Here is an 18,547-nt window from a genome sequence, read left to right as displayed (position 1 = left end):
ATCTACTTATTTATCATGACTGCTTACATCTGTGAACAATTATCCATTCTGTCAGATATGGGACACTTTCAGGTGATATGGACTTAAATGAATGATGATGTCAGTTATATTATTTGTTATATTGACACAGTGATGTTGGCAGCAGTGGAGTACTGCAGAAGTACTAATAACGTACCATTGTAATCAGTGTCTTTCTTGGGCTCATAAAAACACTTACTGAAGATTAGATGCCTATAAAAATACAGTTTGGTCTAATAAATCACAGTTCCATTTGTTATGAGACACTGGAACATTCTGAGTGCAGTGCGCACCCCCTCAGTTGTTACTATCAGTTAACAGTAATAGCACAGCTGTATGTACTGTGTGCCAAAGAACACACCAAACCTGCAGGAACAGATAATTTGTCCAGATAATGAATAAAAGGGATGTTAATCACTAAGGCTATCGACGTCTCTGAGGACTCTTTGTCTCTCTTTTCACTGAAGATGAAGCCAGAATTTTCTTTCTGCATCCCCTTCTGAAAAATGTTAGTACATTTACTTTCTACTGGTCACTAAAATGTTTGGGTCCTTAGTTCCTAAATCACTGTCTTATGGATGAAACTCACTTTTGGTTACCTTGTTCACAAAAAATCTAAAGTAGGCAATGCTCCACAGCCAAATGTTACAGAAAAAAATGTTTTGCTTTAAGTTTGATATTTCACATGGTGTACTTTTTCTTTGTGTGTTCAACCACCTGTATACTAAACCACTGGGTTTGTTTTTATCTGCAGTTGTAGTGCCACTGGCTTACAAACTTTAACTGTATGGGTCTCTGTCTGTCTGTCTTTGTGTTTGTCTCCCCCCACCAAATTGTCATCTGTGGATTGAAAATACATACATGATGGAGGAGGAGGAGGAGGAGGAGGAGGAGGACCAAGCACTGCTGCTGCTCATTATCCTTGCACCATCTGTGTTCATTCTTGGTTAACAACTATACATGACTAACAGTATCAAATTCAAAATTGTTTTCTAGGGTACATGTAGTGAAATGGAATATACGCAGAAAAATATCATATCTTACAGACTGTGAAATTAAAAAATAAAAATTATTCTAACCACTATGCTTCCCACCACCCCCTGTGTGTGTGTGTGTGTGTGTGTGTGTGTGTGTGTGTGTGTTTTCTACTTCTTCTCAGAAGAAGGCCTTTTGGCTGAAAACTAAAACACAGTCTTGTAACATTTGGAAATAGGATGAGGTACTGCATGTAGCTTATTATTGTGAGTGATAATCAACAAAGCAATTACAACTGTCAAGCCTACTGAGAATATGTTATTAGCATGGATCACCAATATACATGTGTCTCTCAATCTTGTAATGTATGTGACTAAGAAGGCAAGAGAGGGAGGGAGTAGTGGGAGTGGTAATAAGAATTTGACCATATAATACCATTTCACATGTAATCCGGAGACTGCCCTACACCAAGACAGTATACTGACACTGGTATTAAAGATAGAATTCATGTGGGTTCATGTGGCATGATACATGCATATAAATAACTCTACCTCCTACATAATTAAAAATTGTAACAATAAAAATCCTTCTGTACTTCATGTCATCAATTTCTTGTTGTGTTAATAAAAACAATGAAGAAATGGAAGCATAAAGAATCACACTTTGGTTTTTTATAAACAACATATTACAGTAAACATTTTATATCTTCACAGGAGCTCATCACAATTTGTTTTAAAATTACTAACTTTTGCGACAAATTTTTCTTCTCCTGAAAATTCACACCAAGCCACTGACGGAGATCTTCAGGAAAACAGTAATTATCAGGTAACCATGGTGGACCATTCACCTTAAGGATCTCCAAGAAAGGATTCAACTGTGAGAACCATTCACAAGCACAAGTAATTAGGTACTTCCCATATGCCCTGAAAGTACAATAAATCTGAATTATACTAAATTGCTGTGGAATCAAAATGACATGCTCAAAATGGCAAAAGCTTTTGACTTGGATTCAACAAATTCTGTATCAACAGCCTTTGAGAAACAAGGTATTGATTGTCTGTATTTTAATGTATTTAAGATTATATACACAAATGCTTCCATTATACATCATCAAACAGAGGGAAATTTAGAATTTAAAGAACAGCCAGGCAGGACTATTCTCAGCAACTCATTGTTTATTTTTCAGATCCTTAAACTGGGGAAACAAAGAATACATTGTAATGGACTATATGTGAACTACCTTCATTTTACTGATGGCACTGTAGTGTTTCCCTATAAGACAAATAAACTGCCACAACAAATCAAACAACATACTAGAACAAGTTTGACAGTAGTTCTGAAAACTAATTACAATAAGACTAAATTAATGTGTAACACCACATCAAAGAAAACTGTGGAAATTACCAATGAATTCACAGAACTTGGGTGGAGCTGGCAGTCTTCCTTTGGCCGCAGGTAGGGGAATGTTCAAGAGGTATGGTGTGGGAAGGGGGGGGGGGGGTGGAGAGTAAATAAAATCTTCAAGATGTACCAAAAGTCACAGTGCACACCTATATTACACGTTAGTGATCATGCTCAACAGTGTCTGTACCGTATGTTAGAGGTGGCTGAATAATCTGTTGTTTGGCTCAGTTTTAACATTTGAAGTTTCTCAAGTATCTTGCCAGCAAATTATTCTTAAAGCAACTAAGCATCTGATGATGTCTACAATACAAATAAATAACAACTAATTTTGACCTTTTAACTCTGGAAGCCCAGGGCAACATGCAAGGCTCAGCCAGAGCATCTTGCAAACATAACCACAAAATTCAAAACCAAAAAGAAGTACTACCTCAGAATATTAAATACACAAACACCAATAAAAACTGCCAAATTATAGGCAACTAACAGATACATCCATTTTACTACAAAATAAGATATTCAAATTAGAAGAAATCAGGTTCACAAGCAAGGGAATACTACACGTGTGACTGCAGACTTTCTCAGCGTATTCCAATGACTAAATCTTTTCAGGTGATCAGCCAAGTAGTAGTGTCATCTTGTCACAACATTTCAATGATTTTTGTACCCACAATCTTTGCCTTAACATGATGGGTATGGAAACTCACTGAAACATTGTGACACAATGATGCCACCACTCGGTTGATCACCTGGGGAGATTTCATAAGCGAATATACCGAGCGAGGTGGCACAGTGGTTAGACACTGGACTCGCATTCGGGAGGACGACGGTTCAATCCCGCGTCCGGCCATCCTGATTTAGGTTTTCCGTGATTTCCCTAAATCATTCCAGGCAAATGCTGGGATGGTTCCTCTGAAAGGGCACGGCCGACTTCCTTCCCTAATCCGATGAGACCGATGACCACGCTGTCTGGTCTCCATCCCCAAACAACCAACCAACCATAAGCGAATATTACAATGAAATAGCATAATGGAAAGTCCTTGATGAAAAATAAGTAATGGAAGCAGTAAAGCACATTTCACCACATAGCGAATGATGAGCAGATGTAATCAAGACAGAACATGTTGCTAAGCATTCAGATGAGTTCATATTCAGAGAAAACATAATATACATGCACCAAGCATGTGAACAAGGATTAAAAAAAAAATAAAAATAAAAAAAAGTCCCAGATTCTCTGGTTAAAAATACACTTTCCCCAGGTGAAAGAACATTTTTTCCATGCTAAGTGACAAAATATATTTCCTTGTAGCTGTACAACTTACCAGTCCCTTGAACGGTACAGATTTTATACACTGGTGGGGAACTTTCTGGCACTTTAGGAAATGAAAGACAGCAAAAAGAAACACATTTTGGAAAGAGCTCTGACACGCGGCAACAGCAAATTTTTGTATTCTGAAATTATAACTCTGAATTCCACCAAATAAACGACAGTAGTTGTGAAGCACTGAAATCAAGATAGTGATGTGCTTTCATCAGGCAATCATAGCTCATGTCACATGATCTCTCCAGCCTGTGACAGCAAATATTCTGAACATCAGACAGGTGATATAGTCAACCAATAATGACATCACTGTTAAGCAGCATGAACACACAACCAGGAAAAGTCAGTGGTTTATATTAATACAAGTATGTATACAGTATAGCTACAAGAAATTTTTTTTGATGGTTTAAGAGTTGCATTCTCCACTTACATTTCTCTGTTATGTATTCTTGCACTGTAATATTATTGTCATGATTTAAATATGTTCTTTGGATAACTTACATCATTCTTGCATTGGATAGTATAACAAACAATTCAGCTCGCAAAAATATGACTATCTGTTCCACTGTTTGGCAGCTGTACACTAACCATGGTATTTTACTATGGTATGAATCATATGACGGAACTTTTATTTTAACAATTTACACTTCATTTTTCTTAGATACAATTTTCTGTATTACAGTTCTGAAGATGGCTTGTATAAGGGTTTTTCTAAATCCACAGATTTTTAGATATCCTGTACAATGGAAGATAAACACAACTGGCACTAATTTAATGGTGAAACAATCTGGGAAAAAAGTAAGTTCCCAAATATCTAAACAATAGCACTAATCCACACACTGCACAAGATGGTGACAAAACAGATCCCAGCAGTACAGGGATTATCCTTACTTCCCATTACATATAACTTTTTCTGTCACATTTCTCTGAAAAATTGAAGAAGACTGCACACACATTAGAAAAATGTCAGGTGAGCTTTAGGAACGATTTACCGGAGCTGCTACTTCTCAATCAAGTAGTTCCTCAATCAGCCTCACAATGGCCGAGTACACCAGCGCTCAACAGACCCGGACGGTAACACATCCAAGTGCTAGCCAAGACCGACAGGGCTTAACTTCGATGATATGACATGAACCAGTGTTGCCAATGCAGTAAGGCCATCGGCAACCTGAAGCTCATACTGACAGAAAATTCTGAAAGAGCTAAGGGATTCGGATGTAAATTTCAATGAGGCTTATTACACCATAAACAGTCTCAGTCTTGTATTTTGCCCAGGCAATGGTGCTGATTTCACCACAGCAGATATCAGTATTACTGAGTCAAAGAGGCTACAGGACATGGCAACTCCAGATACATGACACTCTCAGCAACCCACCTGGTCTTGCTGCCTAGAGGCCAGACTGCCATTACAAGCAGGGAATGAGACCTCCACTGACATATCGTTAGCCAGACCGAAGAAGTTGACATCATCCTTGTTACAGGCAACTGAAACCTGCCCCCCCCCCCCCCCCCCCCCTCCTCTCTCTCTCTCTCTCTCTCTCTCTCTCTCTCTCTCTCTCTCTCTTCTGGACTGGACTATGGATTGTTATATGTACTACTGATTGCAGTGCTGATAATATCTTTGTAAGAACTTACATATGTTTAGAACCAAGCAAGCATGTACTAAAATAGTAACAAGGATTCTGGTCACAGTCCAAGGTACAGAACTCAAACTCAGGAAGCACGCAATGAAGGCAAACATCTACATCTACATACGTAGACCGCCAGCCACCATATAGTGGATAGCAGAGGGTATATTATACCACTGCTAATCATTCTCTTTCCTATTTCCCTCGAAATCTGGTGTGGGAAAAATGACTATCTATACACTTCCATGCAAGCCCTGATTTATCTCATCTTGTCTTCACAGTCCTCAAATATGATGTACATTGGTAGCAGTGGGATCATTCTGCAGTCCGTCACAAATGCTGGTTCTCTAAACTTTCTCAATAGTGTTTTGCGAACAGAAAGATGTCTTCACTCCAGAAATTTCCTTCTTGAGTTCATACAGCATTTCTATAATACTTGTGTACTGATCAAAACTAACTGCTTCTTATTTGCTTTAATGTCTTCCTTTAATCTGACCTGGTGGGGATGCCAAACACATGAGCAGTTCTCGAAAATGGACCCCACAAGAGTTCTGTATGTGCTCTCCTCTATGGATAAACTACACTTTCCTAGAATTCTCTCAATAAGCTGAAAGTCCTCTTCACCCCCTCTTGTGTCCTCATTTGATTACATGTTGCTTTACAACTCAAAGTGTAGATATTTAATCAACATACCTATGTCAAGCATGGATCCAGAGAGTTTTACTAAAGTTCAGCAGCAGCAATTAGCACGTCAACACTAACAGGCCCACTTGGAACAATGGAGGAAGTCGTAATCAATGTTACATAATTTCGAAGTCTTTCCCACAGATGTAATTTTTTGTTTACTAACTTAAGCTGCAATCATCTGTATCCAGATTCTTTGTGTGAGATTTAATCATTTGGTTCACTCCAGACCGGGATGTGTGTTTACAAACACTACAGGACTCTCGAACCTGAGAAGAGGTTTTCAAACTTGCTGTACCTCATATGGTTTCAAGTTACAACACTACTTGTTTGAGCAAGACGTGTCTTTTATTGATAGTGCACTCTGCTTTCATGGAAAATTGCAGAACCGCTTCTGGTGACAGGAGTATTGTCTCTTCTGTTCAGTTATATTTCTACAACAAATCGCAGATCATCCCATTTGCGCAACAAATCACAAAAACAGGATTTGAATCACTTATCCTTTAGTAGAGAATGCAGTGAGCTCAGCGTTGTGTATCTCGTGGAGCATTCAGATAATTAGTGTCCCGCATACAATTCAGACACGCACCGCTTCCATGGTTGACCTCTTCCTGGGTGTCTCCAATGTTACCATACTCACATCCGACAGATTCCTTTATGATGTACCACACGAGGTACAGCAAGTTTGAAAACCTCTTCTCGGGTTGGAGAGTCCTGTAGTGTTTGTAAACACACATCCTGGTCTGGAGTGAGCCAGAAAATGTGGAATATACTCACCATTCATGATTGCTCAGTTACGATTCTGCTGGATACACGGGCTTCCATGAAGACACCTACACTCAGACTAGGTCTTCCCAATCAGCATTTACTGAGCTACAGCTGATAGCATATGCCCCATGTGATCACTGTGAAGTGATGGTCTGCTGCAAGAATGTCAACAGAAAATTAACAATTTATATTGTTACTTCAGGCCATATCCAGAAAGATTTTTGATCTCAATGCTTTTCACGCATATGGCTTTCAGTTCGACCATTTAGTAAACGTGATTTCCTCTTTGGCACCATTTGACAAGCTTGAAAATCTGAGTGAAGAGTTCTCATCTGTCATCGACCCTGGGCTTGGCGGCATCCCAATTATGTGGCACATAATGAATTGAAACCATCACATACTCCATGTTTCATCTGCACATGTCCAGTTCCCAGTGCACTTTACAACATGTTCAAAGCAGAAATGGAGTGTCTTGACATGGTGCATAGTACTGCCAGTTACTATAAGCTTATAGGCTACTCCACTGATTTTTCTTTGAAGCCAGGCAGCAGACTTAACCTCTGGGGAGATTTTAAAACAACTGCTGAAGTTCAAGCTGTTGTGAAGACTTACTCCATTCCTTGCTCCAAGGAACTTACATCAAAATTAATAAGAGGAAAATCTTTTTTCAAAACTGTTTAGCAGAGGTCTATCTACAGCTACCACTGGACGAGGTTTCCCTGCAGTTCTTGGTCATCAGTTCTCCCTTTGGCCTATATCACTACAATCGTCTTTGTTTCAGTATGGCTAGTGGCCCTGCGATCTTTCAGCATTGTCTGAAACAGATCATGCATGACATCCCATGCAACACACACGACCTAGATGACAACCTTGTTACTGGTAAAGTGAGTGAAGCATATTTACGTAATCATCCTTTTCTTTTCCAAATTTTACAACACAATGGCCTGTGTAGCAACTTAAAGAAATCTGAAAACTTAAAACAGAGCTCACCATTTGCAGCATAGTCAACAGGACCGATTGCAGACCTCTAGTACAGAGCAAAATGGAGGTCTGAATCAGAGGCTCAGACGGTTCTGCGACTGTGTAGGCTGCAAATTCTTCAACTTGCACCACAGATTCCTTGACTTGCACCACAGGATGGTTGGGTTTTGGGTTCTGCTGAATAGGTCAGGAGTCCACTACATGAAGGAGGTGGCTACACGGGTAGCAGGGGCTATGTGGAGTGGACTGGGCAGTTTTTTAGGTTAGAGGATCTCGGGAAAACACAAAAAGGGCTTCAGTCACAAGGGGTGCAGGCCAAACACAGGAAGAACATAGACATAGGAACCATCGGTACAACAGTTTTAAATTGTTGCAGCTGTGTTGGGAAAGTACCAGGGGTCCAAGCATTAATAGAAAGCACTGATGCTCCAATCGTTATAGGCACTGAAAGCTGGCCAGAGATGAGTTCTGTCAAAATTTTTGGGTAGAACCTAACGGTGTTCCGAAATGGTAGGCTAAACACAGTTGGTGGTGGCATGTTTGTTGCTGTTAGAAGTAGTTTATCTTGTCTCGAAATTGAAGTAGATAGTTACTGTGAGTTAGTATGGGCAGAGTTCATTCTTGGCAACTAGAATAAAATAATAATTGGATCCTTAACACTGCATAGTCGGATACAAAAAATAGATAAGAGAGGAACAATAAACAATGATGAAATCCACTCAGATATGTGCAGATCCAGTTGATATTGCAATTGTGGCAAGAGTGTAAACACCCTTAAAGAAGTGGACGAAATAATGGAAGCAGAAGGAGCAAAAATTAGACTTACGGTAAATGAAAAAAGATCAAATTCATAGTAGTGTGCAAGTGTAAGACAAGAAGAAACCACATGAACTGGAGTCCTCTAATAGATATTTTATAGCTGACAGCTGCTTCCATTATTTAGGTGCCCTGTTAACTAGCAATAACAATATGAGAGAGTGTATTAGAGAAAGGGTACAAGAAGGAAACAGAGCCTGTTATGCAAACTTACAGGTATTCAAGAATTCTCTAATTACAAGATCAACCGAGTTAAAGACTATACTATTCCCTTGTGCAATCAGTGGTTAGTTGAGTCAACAATGAAGGACATAAAGGCAAAAGCTAAAGTGGACAACAAAATAACCAAGAGCCTTAACTTTACACGTGGAATGAAACACGGTGATGATCTCTCTGCAATCCTGTTCTGCTTAACACTGCATAGTCATTTTACCAACCCCCAAATCCAAATGATACAATTGCTGAAAGGTTCAAAGTTCATAAATTTCCATAACCTAACTTTTCTCCTTTCTTATACAGGGTGGCACACGAAATGTGTTACCAACTGTTTCTTTCACAATTTACGGCGCACATTAGATATCCCGCTGGGATCTCTACAGCAGTACCAGAAGAGCTTGGAAAAACAAATGAGTTATGAAATGACGTGTAATTCATGATACTGCTGTTAGGAGACTAGTAAGCAGCAATGGCTGATAATGGAAGACTGACGTCACAGCAACGATCGGCAATTGTGTTACTTTTTCATGAAACGAAAAGCCTTGTTGTGACTCAGAGGCTTTTTCCACAACAGTTTAACACACGATGGGTCCCTTGCAAGAAGACCATCCACAGGTTGTATGATAAATTTGTACAGGAAGGAACAGTATTGGAAGCGAAGCAACCTTGGCCTAAGCCTGTTTATTTGCTGGAGAATATTGAAGCGGTACGAGTTGCTGTGCAGAGAAGTCCCGGGAAATAGTTTAGAAAGGTAGCAGTGCAACTGGGAATATCCAGATGCTCAGTTCAAAGCATTCTTAAAAGTGACCTCCATATGTACCCATACAAGATGACCTGTGCAGAGAAGCTCACTGAAGAACACAAGCAGTAGAGACTACTGTTTGCTCAGTGGGCAGAGGATAGGGAAGAAACTCTCAACAACATTTGGTTTTCAGACGAGGTGCATTTTCATTTAGATGGTGTGGTTAACAAACAAAATGTATGCTTTTGGGCCACTGAAAACCCACAAGTGCTTCATGAACGACAACATTATGCTCCGAGGATTACAGCGTGGGCAGCAATTTCCAGTCACGGACTTATTGGACCCTTTTTCTTTGAAGAAACTGTGAACAGTGAGCGTTATTTGAGCATGGCTTCACAATAGCTTCATTCCACAGTGTCTTGCTACTGACTTGCCCTTCAACACGCAGTGGTTCATGCAAGATGGAGCAAGGCCACATACTGCAAACACTGTGTTGGAGTTTTTACACGAGCATTTTGACATGTGGATCATTTCACTCAGGTTTCCAGATCGCTTCAATGACGGACAAAATTGGCACCCCAATAGTCCAGACTTCAATCCATGTGACTTTTTTTCTTTGGGGGTACCTAAAGGAAATAATTTTCCCGAAACGTCCACGTGATTTAATGGAGCTCAGAAGACTTATTCTTCAAACTTTGCAGTGAAATTACGGAAGACATGTGCCATAGGGTAATCACTAACTTCAGTGTTCGTTTGAAGGAAGAAACGAAATGGTGGACATATTGACATGTGCTGAGTTAGAACAAATCTCCATGGACGGCTCTTCACTGTAGTATATGTTCCTTTCAGATTGTATTGACAATAAAGTTTATATTGAAAAACAAAATGGTAACACATTTCGTGCACCACCCTGTATATAGGGCACATAATTCCAGTTTTCCAGTCCTCATGTATACTTTCATCCTCCCATATTTTATACATTAATGCACTTCTTTCACACATCAGACGATGACCACCAAATTGTATAAGTTATAGTAGTATCTCATGTTTACCAGGTGCACAGTTATTTCTAAATTTACATATCACTGGGCTCCCCAAATGTTGGTCTTTTTGCTTCTTCCCTTTCATCTTTTCTTGCTTCTGCGAGGGTTGACTGAAAAGTAATGCCTCCACTTTCGTAACTCTTCAACAGTCGGCAGTATTGGCATGCGGCCGGTACTGGCTTGTTCCGTAGCCTCTTCTCTATAGCTTCAGTTGGCAGGAAGCCTTAGCATTGAATGGTTGTGTTGTTACAGTGTAAAGTATGGAACCCTGTGCAGACCGTCAGTCAATACGATTTAAGCAACGTGCAGTCACTGAATTCTTGACAGCAGAAGGTGTCAATCCAAAGGAGATTCATCAGAGAATAAAAGCTGTTAATGGTGATTGTGTTGATTTGAGTACTATGCATCATTGGGTGAGTAAGTTTAAAGATGTTGAGGTGGGAACTCTGACCTGCATGACAAACAAAGAGTTGGACATCCTGTGACAGCAACCACAGAGTTTCACAAGCAAAATGTCGACAGACTGATTCAGGATGATCATCGTATGATTCAGAGAGAAATTGCAAGCACAATCGGCATTTCAACAGAACGTGTGGGTCACATTATTGCTTTGCTTGGCTATTGAAAGATCGTGCATGATGGGTACCCCTGGATGCTGACTCCTGAAATGAAAGCGCACAGACCTGAAATTTGCCAGGAACTCCTCTCGCGTTATGAGAATGAATGTGACACCTTTCTTCATTCAATTGTGACAGGGGATGAAACGTGGGTACACCATTACGACCCAAGACAAAACATTGATCTATGGAATATCGACATGAAGACTCGCTCCAGAAAAAGAAATTCAAGACACAGCTGGAAAAATCATGGCCACAGTGTTCTGGGATGTAGATGTTGTTATCCATGTTGATTTCCTTGATAATGGAACTCTGAAATGACGGCTAACAAGGGTCTGAAAGGAAAAGGGAAATTTTTCCTGCAGCATTACAATGCCAAACCACATACTTCACGTGCCACCACAGCAGAACTTCAGAGACAATTTCACCACCATACGGCATGCACCATACAGTCCAGATTTAGCACCGTCTGACTCCTATCTGTTCCCAGTAATGAAAGATGATCTGCAGGGACATCATTATGCTTCTGATGCAGATGTTGAGAGAACTGTGAGACAATAGTTGTGGAAACAGTGTGTTGACTTCTTCCGCAACAGCTTCAGAAAACTTGTGCATCGTTGGCAGAAACATATTCAGTTGGCTGGTGATGATGTGGAAAAGTGAATATTGGTAATTATAAGATCACATTCTAAGGATTATTTCTGCATTTGATTTATTAAAATATTCCCATCCAAACCCAATTAATGAAGATGCAGGCATTACTTTTCATTCAACCCTCGTATATCCTGCTCCTGTACTTGTGGATCTCTTGATACCTAGTCCTAGTTGGTACTGAGCATATCTTCAAAGTTTTCTGCCCATCTCTGCAATATTTTTTGTTCATCTCTGATTATTTTCCCATTTCTATTTTTACATGAATTTTGAGTGGGCTGAAGTCTTTTTTCCCGTCTTTCCTATTGCATGATGGAATCATCTTGTCTCATTCTGTTCCTTTAGCTCTTCTCTCCCTTGAATTTTACTTTCAGCCAACCCTTTTTCTTTTTTTACACATTCTATGAGCATTAGAACTTAATTCTTTACACACCTCCACATTACATTCTACCCCATTCATCATCAAACCATCCATTTCTTTCCCGTCTTTCCTATTGCATGATGGAATCATCTTGTCTCATTCTGTTCCTTTAGCTCTTCTCTCTCTTGAATTTTACTTTCAGCCAACCCTTTTTCTTTTTTTACACATTCTATGAGCATTAGAACTTAATTCTTTACACACCTCCACATTACAATCTACCCCATTCATCATCAAACCATCCATTTCTTTCCTTTCTTCTTATCCCAAGTGTTTCTTTTCCTACCTCCATCACCACTTTATGGATCCCATTCCATATGTCTTGATTTCCCATTGTTACCTCACTGGCTGTCAGGACATTTTTAATTTTTATTTGGTATGTTTTTATAATTTCAAGATCATTCAGTTTTGCTACATCACTATTTGCTTTTTTTCCCCATTCTGGATTTTATATACTACTGCTAACTTTTCTTTCACTACAGCTTTTACAGCATAGTGGTCTGTATCATAGTTTGGACCCCTGCAGCTCCATACATCTATGACTGATGAGGCATGTCATGCTTTTACTAGCACATGGTCCACATACACTCGATTTCCCTGTTCCAAGATGTATTCCTTTTTTGTGGAAAACACATACTCTTGATGAATAAATTATTCCTAGCAGCAAACTAACATATCTCCATTCTCATAACTCTCTTCATGTAATGCGTATCTTCGTGAAGCTCTTCCACATTCATTTCACCCAATGTGTACATTCAAATCTCTTTTTACAAGCCTTTTGGAGGTGCTTCTCCAGCAGCCACTACTTTACTCCACCAGAATTTACCACAAGTTAGCACCTAGCAGTAGGTCGTAGTTTTGTAATTTACTACATACACTTTCCAGGTCTTCATCAAACTGTTCTTTTATTCTTTCTTCTGCTTCCTCTGTTGATGCGTATGCTGTTGTTATTGTCACAGTCTTGAATTTCCATTTTATTCTCAGTCTTTCATTTATACATTCAAATTTCAAAAGACTTTTACTAATCTCTTTTGCTATTATAAATCCTGTTCCAGACTGCCCTGATCTCCTTTCTGGTCCACCATACACCAGAGAATACTGAGGTATCTGCCCTTGCTCTTGCCACCTCACTTCTTGTCATGCCATGATACTATACTTAAACTTCAAGATCTCTTCAGCAACTTCTTAAATTTTTTCAGGTTTCAACATTGTTCGTATGTTCTAAGTTACTACTCTCAAATCTTTTGTCCTTTTTCCTTGCTGAACGTGTGTTCTGCATGTTCCATCCATTATCTGAGGCTCTTGTCGTGGTTCTGTAATATGACATTTTTACAGTGTAGAATTAGTGGCTCCATGACCAATCCCCATTATGAAGGGCATGGATTTTTTTTTTAGGGTTTACTCCTTTAGGAAGGTTGGTTTCCCCTTGCCTTTCAAGTGCTCCCTGCCCTATGTTGGGGAACACACTTTGTCTGGCTCCTCTGTCAAGACCACTCTGGCTTGGGTGACCCTGCTGATAACTATGCTACCAGTGGCACAGCCCTTGAGTTTGTTGGATTACACAAGCCCTTCTGCCCGGCACTGAAAGGTGGTGTCACCCGGGAGTGTATCATTGCATCTGATATCTCTATTCTGTAGCCACTTTATCATCATCATCTTGAGAACAAATTTACTTGGTGGTTTTTCGAATTGCCTGCAATGGTATGGTGCATTATCTCTTATTGGACTGGGACAATAAGAGAAGGTTTCCATTTTGTTGTTACAGAAGTATGCTGAAAATTAGACGGGTAGGTGGAATAAATAATAAGCAGTTACTGATTCGAAAGGAGGAGAAAAATTTACGATACAACTTGACAAAAAGAAGGGGTTGGTTGATAAGATCCATCCTGAGGCGTCAAGGAAGCATAAATCAGGTGATAGAGGGAAGCATGAGCGGTAAAAAAATGTAGAGGGAGACCAAGGGTTGGTAATGTATGTTTGTTGGAGCAGTTATGCAAAGATAAGAGATCCAGTCCAATAAGAGATCACATCAGTAGGTTAGGAAGCACTTTACCTCAAAACATTTATCCAAATTCACAGAATTCAACTGCCCATCACAGTCTTCCTGCAAGGATTTGGCCCAAAACCGGAGATGTAATTCTTTTAAAATACTCTTTTTTGAATCGACGCTTCTTGTAATGAGCCTTCTGGAGGTGTTTCTCCATGCTATGACACCAGCCACTACGTTACTCCACCAGCATTTGTGACAAGTTATTATCTATCTAAGTCTCCTCTAAACAGAAAATTTCAGTTCCAGCTTCTCTGGTGTTTCTCCTTCATACTGAGACCACCAGAACACTATGTTGTGAACCTTCTTTAACTTGAAGTCCTCAAAAATTTTCTCATGGAAGTAGCATTCCAGATTCCAGTCTAACTTACTCTTCAGTATTGGAAGCAATTTACTGATGGTACACTTTTCTTAAGGGTATAAAATTCTTCAATTGTGTGTCTAATTATTTGTTTACTGAAATCATCGATTACTTCACCACTTCTTTGCCTAAGAGGAGTAAAAAAGAAAAAAAATTCTTAAAAATTTTGAATGTATTCTGCACTGAATACACTGCAATGAGATAAAACTGCATTTGTAGTACATACAATGTACAACTATGCTTCTATAAAAAGTGACAGGGCAATAATAGTTTACATACTTTAGAGTATTTCACACAAGATACGCACATATAATAATTTTACTCTATTTCGGAGGGTCACTTCCATCAGTGAACACATAAAATGCCACATTACAGTGCACTAAGACATTTCTAAGATATTTTGAAGAAGTGTGTCGCACAATGTAAAAAATAAATTTATAATAGATAAACAGAAATATTAGTTTTATTACTAGATTATATTAACTTAGTAATTCAATTTAGAATGTTCAAAGATTTAAGTTTTGTTTTCTCAGGAAAACATTTTTTTACTTCACATACATTATATAGAAGACAAAGAAATATGTTGGAAACATACCTCTTCTTACCAGGCGGAGCAGGTAATCTGCCACGATGAGCCCTTATAAAATTGTTCTGCTTTCTCAGGTTGCATTTGTTTTTCCCCTTATATGTGGTGCTCTTTTAGCTACTTATTAACTGATATAGTAGCATTGTCTGCCTCTTTTCTCTGTAGCTACACCCAATGACATTTAACATCATTTTTCTTGCACCACTATGAATAACAGCCCTATTTTTTCAAACAAGAGTCATCGGAATACACAGTGTTTACGGCAACTCACTAGAAGACCCAGGTGCAGCCTCCTCACTCATTTTTGTGAATAATATTAACAATTACTATTCAAAAGACCATATTTCAATCAACACTATATCCTCAATGACTACTTCTTGTTACGGTGCACAATAAATTTTGTTATGCATTTGAGGTTGACAATGAGTGTAAACATTTCGAAGCAGCATTACTTTCACTGATCAGAAAAAGTCAATTTAAAGTGTGTAATTAGTATGTAATGGAGGCAGAGGTGAATGTGGAATGATTCAAGCAATGATATGGGCAACAAATGGCGAAATCCACTGATATAAGTGATGGTGACTAGGGGCAGATCGTTATGGGTCGGCGTCTGAGAAACAGCATCTTAGAGACAGCAAAGCTAGTTGGCTATTCACATTCTAATGTCACGAAAAAGGAAAAAGTTCTGATTACAAGATATTAGCAAACACAACACTTTATTAATTAAAAAATACTGGTATAGGAAACACTTGCCATGGAGTGGCTGCATTACTAGTCTGAGACGCATAAGCTGTATGTCAACATATGACTGAGAGCGAGGTGGTCTGGGCCCAACCCTATAAGCCATCCAGCTGGTAGAGTGCACTACGGAGATGCTGCATGCAAATCTGAGAGTGGAGGCCTCCGCCGGTGCTAGTGTCTTGCAACTTCTGTGGTGCGCCGTACACCTGCGTGCACAGATTGTGGATGTGGAGCAGAGTGGTGCTGATTCCCCAGGCAAGAAGTGGATGGCAGCAATGTCAAGATGGTGCCCACATCCATGGAGGCCTGAGAGGAGAGCAGCTATGGTCAGCAAAGATCTCAGAATATGGGCAAGAGTGGCCGGCGCATTCAGCACCATAATGCCCCCGTGTAAGCACAGGATGACAGGACTGGCAATGAGCAGTCCAAGCCAGGATCCATGGTGATGTCTAGTGGCAGTGGGGAACGTGGAGGCGACTCCATTGCAGGCTGAGGCCCCACAAGAGGCATTAAACCAGCAAGAGTTGCGTCTACTGGCTAAAGGGGTACTGGAACCGCTGACAGAGGCTGTGATGTCGTAGGCTCACTGGCCGGCACTGACACAGATGTAAACAGAGGCTGGAACATTGGCAGATATGCAGCACCCAGCATCTGGGGTATAAACGAAAGGTGGTGGTGCAGCTGGGGTAGGCGGGTGGGTGCCTACCCTGACTCGGAGCTGACTTTGATGGTGCCATACCTCCCAGTCAGCCATGTGGAGAGAGTAGACACGACGACTGTTTTGACACACGATGGTCGCAGTAACTGGCAGGGTTGCTGACCAAAACCACACACCCAGACTGCCATCCCTGGTGGAAAGTGCGGTGCAGTGGAACACGACAGTGGGCAAGATCCCGGATGGAAGAGGCAGCAGCATTGGCAGCTGGTATCCATGGAGAAGCTCGGCAGGGCTATGGGAACCAATAGGAGTCATCTGGTGGGTTGTCAGTAAAAACAGTAACGCCTCCTCAGTGGGAAAGTCGTGCAGATGTTTTTTAATCTGGGTCTTACAAGTGCAAACCACACCCTTGGCTTCCCAGTTAGAGTGGAGGTGAAAGTGAGGGGATTGAGCATGGCCAATGCCCAGGCACACACAGGTATCACAAAATGCATGGTACAGGAACTGAGGTCCATTGTCAGAAATGAGAGTAATTGGGAGGCCTTCCATAGGAAGTTTTTTTAAAGAGCCTGAATGGTAGTTTTGGTAGTAGCTGAGGAGCATCGCACTATGTATGGAAATCACAAAAACGTATCAATGACAATCAGTTAAAATTCATTCAGAAATGGACTCACAAACTTCACATGGATGTGTTCCTAGGGCTGGGTTGCTGGATGCTATGGGGAAAATGAAGCCTTGGGAGCCGCCTATTAACTAGGGCACTTGGAACACACAACCACCAAATGCTCCAGCTTCCGGTCAATGTGGACCAGTACCCATGTATGCAAACCAAGGCTTTGATGCTGGAAACACCCCAGTAACACTCATGCAACAGCTGTAAGAACTCCTGCTGCAAACTTTTAGGAAGGTCCACCCTGGGAGATGCGTTGCCTGTGAAGAGGTGTGGCCTTGGCAACCCAGGTACTAGTGATGAGAAAGCTGTCTATCGCTTGGCAGGAGGCAATTTCCAAATGAACACACACAAGCTCCTCTAAATCAAACTTGGGGTCTGGACTGATGGGCAGCCTGAATAAAGCATCCGTGTCAGCATGGCGCCCTGTGGGGCACAAGTGGATGTCATAATGGTAATTGGAGAGGAACAAGGCCCACCACTGCAACCTGTGGAATTTGGTGTCGTACAAGAACACATGAAATTTGGTGATCACATGCACAATGCCCAGAACCACATCCTTGACCAGAGAGTATTGGGCCTGTGCTGGATTGAGAGTTTTTGATGCAGACACCAGTGGCTGCTCCGAGCCACCTGCATTCCAATGAGTGATGACTGCCCCAACGCCTTACTGTGCGGCATCCACAGTCAAAACCAATGGTTTTTTATGAGCAAAAGTAGCTAAACACGGTGCTGACTTGAGGCAGTCTTTCCGCTTGGTTAAGACCTAGTCATACACCGGAGACCAGACAAAGGAAGCTTCATTGTGGAGAAGAAGATACAGAGGGCACGCAATGGTGGATGGCCCGGTACTGAACTGGTGGTAACTTGTAATTTTACCCAAGAAAGCCTGCGGTTTGTGCAATGATGAGGGATGTGGCAGGTCCATAATGGCCTTGGCCAGATTCGCCAGGGGTTGGATACCCTGCCACAATATGGTGTGGCCGAGATAATCCAGAGAGAGTTGAAAAAATTTAGACTTCTGTAGAATGCAACAACCTATGGCCCGAAATTTTTCAAAAAGGGTCTGGAGATAGTGCGGATGATCACTTGTAGTATGTCTGGTTATGATGACATCACGCAGGTAGTTTAAACAGTGCAGAATACTGAATGTGACCTGTTCTAGGTAGTGATGAAAAATTGCAGGGGCACTTGCCACGCCAAAC

The 18,547-nt window shown here is 40.7% G+C and overlaps 1 protein-coding gene across 1 annotated transcript in view; it reads right to left on the bottom strand.

The window, feature by feature from the left end:
* The window catches only part of LOC126095734 (uncharacterized), a 99,368-nt gene that overhangs the window by 38,867 nt on the left and 41,954 nt on the right, over nucleotides 1-18,547 (bottom strand). The window contains exon 4 of the mRNA XM_049910502.1: nucleotides 1,740-1,916. Coding sequence (XP_049766459.1) covers nucleotides 1,740-1,916 — 177 coding nt within the window. The remainder of the gene's footprint in view (nucleotides 1-1,739; nucleotides 1,917-18,547) is intronic.

Source organism: Schistocerca cancellata, chromosome 8 (assembly GCF_023864275.1).
Source record: "Schistocerca cancellata isolate TAMUIC-IGC-003103 chromosome 8, iqSchCanc2.1, whole genome shotgun sequence".
Lineage (NCBI taxonomy): Eukaryota > Metazoa > Arthropoda > Insecta > Orthoptera > Acrididae > Schistocerca > Schistocerca cancellata.
This window is presented reverse-complemented; position numbering and strand designations above follow the sequence as displayed.